This window comes from Theobroma umbraticum, unplaced genomic scaffold (genome assembly GCF_002168275.2).
Source record: "Theobroma umbraticum cultivar Fairchild unplaced genomic scaffold, ASM216827v3 scaffold_1682.0, whole genome shotgun sequence".
NCBI classification, from domain to species: Eukaryota; Viridiplantae; Streptophyta; class Magnoliopsida; order Malvales; family Malvaceae; genus Theobroma; species Theobroma umbraticum.
The window spans coordinates 109327-116197 of NW_018397290.1; the positions used below are offsets into that span (position 1 = coordinate 109327).

Below are 6871 nucleotides of genomic sequence, written 5' to 3' on the forward strand. Positions count from 1 at the left end.
ACCATCTTCAAGCATAATTCCCTACTTAGCTTCAATTTCAAGCCAAAACTACATGACCCTAATTAGAAACCTAACCATAGTTTCCAGAATCTGATCAATTGCTTTTTCTTTTATCTCTTTTATCAGAACTCAAAGCATGGTAGAATACCCTTTATAAATCACCACTTTGGGTTTGTTTCTTTGGAGTCCACTAAGCTAAAAAACAGACCATGAAATACAATGAGATTTCCCATTTCAGCCACCCCCAACACACACTAAAATTTGAGTACACTGAAGTTCCGTTCAAGTGTGATGGGTGCAAAGAATTTGGCATTGGCTCCCGCTACCGATGTTCCTTCTGCGACTTCGATCTCCACATGCACTGTGGCATACCTTCTCTCTCGATCTCTCATCCTTTCTACAAAAAATGTTCCTTTCAGTTCCTCTCGAGGCCACCTGGTGACACCCCACGTTACTGCAACGCTTGCGAAAAGGATGTCACCGGTTTCGTTTACCATTGCAAATCATGTGGATTTGATCTTCATCCATGTTGTGCGAAGCTGCCGATGGTGTTAGACGATGGAGAAGTGAAACTCTACCTCTACAGGAAGGTAAGCGCACCATGCCATCGATGTTGGCGTAAAGGGAGGAGCTGGAGTTACCGGTCTGCTTGCAAAAAATATAACTTGCATGTGGCATGCGTTAGGGAAATGCTAGTGGAGAATTGGCATGAATTGTACTACGGGCGTGGTAAGGGTACTAGGAAGCTGGAGACTAGAATCCCAAGCTTGAAAAATACCCTTCAAACCCCTCACAAGAAGAGTAAAGGTAAGGTGCAGAAGTGCTGTGAGATGGCTGGTTTAGCTCTGCAATTTGTCATATCAGCTGTGCTTGGGGATCCGACCACTCTCATTGCTGGGGTCATTGGAACATTAATGTCAAGAGGTTGAGTTCGATCGTTGGGGCTTGAAACCTTGTCTGCTTGATGCAATTTAATGTCGGGTGCCTATATAAAAATGAAAAGCCCAAAACAAAGGCCAGAATGTTTAGCTTTTAGGTACTGTGAATAAATTCCATAAGTGTTAACCCACTGCCCTGAAAATGTCATTTCTTTTGATTCTGTTGACTTATATTCTAATTAAGATCTAACTAAAGTCATCTTTGATCATGTTTTGTCAAACATTTATCCTTTCGACAAATCATGTCATGGACTGCTACAAAATTAAAAATGTTGCAATTTTGGTGTCTAACTGTCTATGCAATTGCAACCTCACCAAATGAGTTACCAACATCTTTCTCATTAAATTTACCAATTAATTTGAACTTTCGATCTTAATTAAATTTGGAAGCGTAAGTTAATCTCATTAGAAAGTTGAGAAAATAATCGAACTTTCACCGTTTATTATCTTGATCGATTATGATTTATTTTGATTATAATCAATTATCTAAACAAAATTTATAATTATCTTTCATCTATTTATTTTGTTTTATCCAAATTCAACATTAAAGAAGAAGGTTTTCACCTACAATATATAAAATTTATTAAAAAATATTAGCATAGAGACATCTCTCTATTATATCTAAAGGGCTTTTAAGTTGAAATTTTGATCATTGGTGAGTCAAAAAAGTGATGGAAAATCCCAAGTAGCCACAAAGAAAAAATGTAGCAAAATGATAAAATATGTGTAAATATCTTGTTGAATTGATTAATTATTTAATATATATTATATATTATAAAGCAAATATTTTCATTGACTAACATTGTAAATCAACAAGACGTGTGTCTTCTCCATAAAATCATTAATTTCTCCAATCTCCATAGACGAAACGGCACGTCCAAAGGAAATGGGCATTTGCAACTCGTGCGAGTCGACATCAGTTGTCACAGCAAAGCTGATCCTCCAAGACGGCAGGCTCCAGGAATTCCCGAACGCAGTTAAGGTTTCACATGTACTAGAGAGGAACCCTGATTGTTTCATCTGCAGTTCGGACGATATGGACTTTGACAGCATCCTTTGCGCCATTGGTGAGGAAGATCAGCTTCAGCTAGGCGAGCTCTACTTTGCTTTGCCTTTGAGCTGGTTAAACAGCCCTCTCCGCACCGAGGAGATGGGTGCCTTGGCTATCAAGGCAGGTAAAACTCTGAAGTTGGGCATTAGGAAGAAGTTTTGTGGGTGTGGGATTAAAAAGGTTGATCCTCTCTTGCTTCCTAACAAGAGGGTTGCAAAGTCTAGTTGCATGGAGACTAATGGTGGCAGCGACGGTGGCGCCGGAGTAGCTGCTGGTGGTGGAGTGAGGAGGAATACAAGTAGTGCCGGAAGGAGATCAGGGAGTAGTTTTACAGCAAAGTTGACAGTTATTTTGGAAGAGCAAGTTCATTGAATCGGATTGGTTCTTTGTGCGAATGTCTCAGGTAACTTGTAATATGTTCCAATATTTCTCTTCAATTGCTTTATAGAATTGTTTGATTGTTTGTAGCCAAGAACATTTGTGAAAAGGGAAGAAGAAATTTCTCAAATTTCTTTTCTCCAATCTCATTTGTTCTTCCCATGCTCTGATATAGACATTAAAATGTATGAATCTTCAAAGGACAGCCCTCCAATTAAAGAAGTGAAAGGAGTAATTTCATCTTTCATTGTCTGGATCAAACACAAGAAATTGAGAAAGAGGAAGATTTTGGAAGAAAGAATAGAGTGATGCCAACTAATTAATTTTCTAACATTTTCAAAGAAACTAATCCCTGCATGAACTCTCTTGCAAAATGAGTATGAACAAAAGCAAAATGTTTGTGACAGGATATTGATTCGCGAATATTTGTTTTTTCTTTCAAAACAGATCAATCCTTCCAGGAATAGGGTCAAAGAGGGAGAGGGATTAATTCCATGCCTTCCTTTTCGCATAGAGAAAAGAATTAAACTTTGCTTTCATAAAAATCTTACAAGGACTATGTGGTCTTCCTATTAAAATCATACCAATCTCCATCTTTAACCATTAATTAATTGATTGGTATTGTGTTGATGGAGGGATGAGGTATTCCTTTTTTCACCTTTTTTGACTTGGTTTTTTCTTAAATGTAGTAACTGATATGTAGGGTCGCCATTTCTTTAGCAACAAGAAAAAAAGTGAGGTTTGTGGGGTGTTTGTCTGAACAGGCACGCATGTGGATTATCAGGCTTAGATTTTGGGAAATTTCTTCTGAGTTTCCTCAATCTCTATGTCTCCATAGATTAGGCCTAACCAAATTAAGAACAGCACTAATGGACTGAAAAGAGAGAGGAGACTTCAACATGTCCGGAGACTTGCCAACTCATTAAGCCTCTACTCACCCTCTGATGTGACTCAAAAAGATTGCAGTTTCATAGACAAACAATCACTGTTCGTCTTTTGGAGAATGCAAAACAGAGGTCAATCCCTTTAGAACAGAAGAGCAAACGAAATTCATTCGTATATACACAATGAAAATTATATGAAAGGGAACTACTGGCTCTGAAATAACAGAAGATTTTGTCTGTTCTCAAGTGTGCCATGCATCAGTTCACCAGCAAAAGCTGTATATGGAACACACAAGCAATTAAAAGATGAAATGGTGAAGTTGAGTACTACTAATAATACATACGAGATGATAAATGCACTGATTAAAGCAAGAGAAAGACTCAAAAAGTTTTGGCTGAGATGATAAAGATCAGGAGAGACCTATCTTTGACTTTGGTACCCCATACACAAAGGCGTCATATGTTAGCTGCACTGGACGAGGATATGCTCGAGGAAACAATGGGATAAGACAGCTTTGAAAAGTAAAAGAAATTGCTAGAAGGATAAACAAAATAGCAAGACAAATGAATACTTTGCTTAGAGAAACGATAATAAATTAAGAACTCTAAGTTATTGTGACCTGTGGCCCCTGGAATCAAATGCTTATGATAGTCACATTATTAAAAAAGTTGGGCTATATGTACAATAATTAGATCAAGTTGTAATCCATGACAGATCATTTTTCACTTGACAAAGCTTTCCATGAAAACCTTGAAATTATTGGCTGAGGAACCGCCTTGACTCGTCGCCTCGAGAGCCAATCCTCTCCACTTCTTAGCATTCCTTCTCATTTCTTCCCCTTTCTGTCCATTTCCCATTACCATCTCCAAGCACCTTCTGATCTCGTCCTTCTCTGCAACTGCAGTACCTTCATTTACTTTAATTCTAATGCCAGTTTCCCATACCTCGTCTACTAGCTTTGCGTTCGTGGTCTGATCTGAAAACTGAGGCAATGCAACCATTGGCACGCCTGCAACCAAGCACTCCGTAGTGGAGTTCCACCCGCAATGCGTCACAAAACAACCTACCGCCCGGTGATTCAACACTTCAACTTGTGAACACCATGGAACAATCAGCCCTTGTTCTTCCTTTATCTTATCTTTTATCGCATTCTCGTATCCTTCTTCTTCTTCTCCATCTTTTGATGGTCGGATTACCCATAAGAATGTGTAGCCACTATCGACTATTCCATGAAAAATTTCTTCCATTTGATTCCTCGGCAATACTACCATGCTACCAAAGGAAATGTAAACAACTGAACAATCTGGCTTGGAATCCAACCAATGGATATAATAGTCATGACTAGAGTGCTCAAACAAATCACAGCCAATGAATTTGTCTGATGGAACCAAGGGTCCAATGGTGAACAAGTTTATGTTGGAATCATGAGCAAGGGTTTTGATTGCATATTCTTCTAGTGCATCAAAGGTGTTTATAAGAACACAAGGGCTAGAGTCTTTTTCCAGAACTTGAATGTGTTTTTGAAAGCTAGTCGTGACAAAAGAGTGTGGACTGTTTGGTAACAGAAAAGAAGGCAGGTCTTTCCATTCAAATGGAGGCAACCCTTCAAAGTTAATGATGCTTGGAAGGCAATTGATTTTAGAATCATAAGCACCAGTTTGGCTATTGAGGTAATGGTGGTAGATAGCGAACGAAGCACCACCATGGTTGCAGAGTAAAGCAGAAGGTATGGACAAGGCCCGAGCCACATCAGCGACCCAAGACAGCAACAGACTATATATCAAGAAACTTACCGGATGGCCTTCACCAGACAAGCTCAGTAGTAGGTTGGTTAGAGTTTGGGACCCGACATGCTCGAGTTTGGACATAATATCCTCCTGTTTGTCAGACGGAAAATTTCCATCATCGAATCCGTCAGAAAAAAAAGCATACGCTAAGCCCTCGAGAGAAGGGAAACTTTTGATTTTCCGTTGGCCGTAAATGGTGGTGGCAAAAGTGACGCGTGCACCGGCCTGTATCAGGCGCTTTGCTAGCTGGAGAGTTGGGTTTAGGTGGCCTTGGCCAGGAAAGGTTACAAGGAGGAAGTGGGGATCATCCGAATTCATTGCTTCTTCAGAATTACGGTCGGTTTTTGTTTATTTATGAGTTTATTATTGCCAAATAGATATAGTGATCGCGCAGGTGCAGGTGGAGAAAGTATAAACAGAATTCGGAAATCGTCACTTGTGGCGGTTTCATTGATTGTTCTAAAAGCATAATAGTGTTAAGACTATTGTCCAAGCCAGATCGATGTTAGCTGAGATGATAAGATCAGGAGAGACCTTTCTTGACTTTGGCACCCCACACAAATTAAGGAGTCAAGGTGTTTGCTGGCCTGGATGAAGAAAAAATGGGATTAAGACAGCTATGAAAAGTAAAAGAAATTGCTACAAGGACAAAAAATAGCAAGACACATAAATAATTTACTTAGAGAAAAGATATTAAAGACCTCTGAGTTATTGTAACCATAAGAACAAGGACCAACCAATTTCTTTCTCTATGGAAAAGCAAAAAGACCAATTAGTGTCTAGCGAATTAAAATAAAAGTAAAGTCATCCACATATGCCAAACAATGGAGATTACACTTATCATTTTAATTATTAGCACAGTCTTTGGAGATCGACTGGGGTAGGACTGGGAATCTTCATATGGTGAATGTTCGGTCATTTCAATCGGCTAAGGGACCACCTTGAATGGTTGTTGAAGGTTTGTTTTTTTTTTTTTTTTTCCGGAGGAAGAAGAATTAGAAATCTAATGCATGGCTTCTTTGGAAAAAAAAAAAAGATATATAAATTTGCTAGGAATAAAAATGAGAAATGCAATTTAACTCTTTACTATCATACTATAAGGGCATAACTCAAGACATTTTTTTAAAAATATATTTTTAAAAAATGAAATTAAATAACAGACAGATTAACAAAATTGAGATATTTTATTAAAAAAATCCTTTCGCGTTCTTGTCTCTTAATGTTCATATAACTCTCTTCTAAACTCTTAATCTTGTAGGTTGACTTCTCCACCGCTTCTAATCTACTAATAAAATTTTTTATTTGTCCTTCAAAAATAAAACAGTTACATTTTTATAAAAAGGTGGGCAAGCTGTACAATAATTCGTCCAAGTTGTAATCTATGTATATAGTGGCTGATTGACTTGTTCCCCAAAAGCAATGAGGAAAAGAAGGCAGAGCATGGTTGTAGTACTTCACTTCTGTTGGAGGAAGGCAAGATATGCAAGCTGATCACATGTCACAGTGTCCAATCTCCTGGAGCACAACATCTTTAGCAGTGCTACAGGGGTCTTGATGCATGATGATAGCACCCATTTTTGTTTTATCTCTAATCCCGTCTAATGCATAGTCATGGACACGACACTATCCTGTCTGATGTATAGTCATGGATACTATTTGGCTTTGTAGATGTACAGTGATACAAAATTTTTTGTTTTTCTGATTTATTATCGGATTTCTATCAAGTGTTTGTTACTAAAATGAATGACCAATTGGTCTATCCTTCCACTGTACTCCAGTGATTTTCGCTTTGGCTGAGAAAATAAAAAGAAGGCAGAGCGTTACTACTTATT

The 6871-nt window shown here is 38.3% G+C and overlaps 2 protein-coding genes and 1 pseudogene across 2 annotated transcripts; 2 read left to right on the forward strand and 1 right to left on the reverse strand.

The window, feature by feature from the left end:
- The first annotated feature begins 170 nt into the window (after positions 1 to 170).
- Positions 171 to 1142, forward strand: LOC110428689 (Cysteine/Histidine-rich C1 domain family protein). Its single transcript, XM_021444591.1, has one exon. The coding sequence runs from the start codon at positions 210 to 212 to the stop codon at positions 927 to 929; it is 720 nt and encodes a 239-aa protein (XP_021300266.1). The 5' UTR covers positions 171 to 209; the 3' UTR covers positions 930 to 1142.
- Positions 1143 to 1769: 627 nt separating this feature from the next.
- Positions 1770 to 2584, forward strand: LOC110428606 (uncharacterized). The gene has a single exon (XM_021444470.2). It carries the CDS (start codon positions 1825 to 1827, stop codon positions 2359 to 2361), a length of 537 nt encoding a protein of 178 aa, XP_021300145.2. The 5' UTR covers positions 1770 to 1824; the 3' UTR covers positions 2362 to 2584.
- A 1259-nt stretch (positions 2585 to 3843) lies between these two features.
- LOC110428723 (phloretin 4'-O-glucosyltransferase pseudogene) lies at positions 3844 to 6006 on the reverse strand (annotated as a pseudogene).
- Positions 6007 to 6871: the final 865 nt, after the last annotated feature.

Excerpts from the sequence above, each read along its gene's own strand:
- LOC110428689 (XM_021444591.1), top strand. The coding sequence starts at position 210 with ATGAAATACAATGAGATTTCCCATTTCAGCCACCCCCAACACACACTA.
- LOC110428606 (XM_021444470.2), top strand. The coding sequence starts at position 1,825 with ATGGGCATTTGCAACTCGTGCGAGTCGACATCAGTTGTCACAGCAAAG.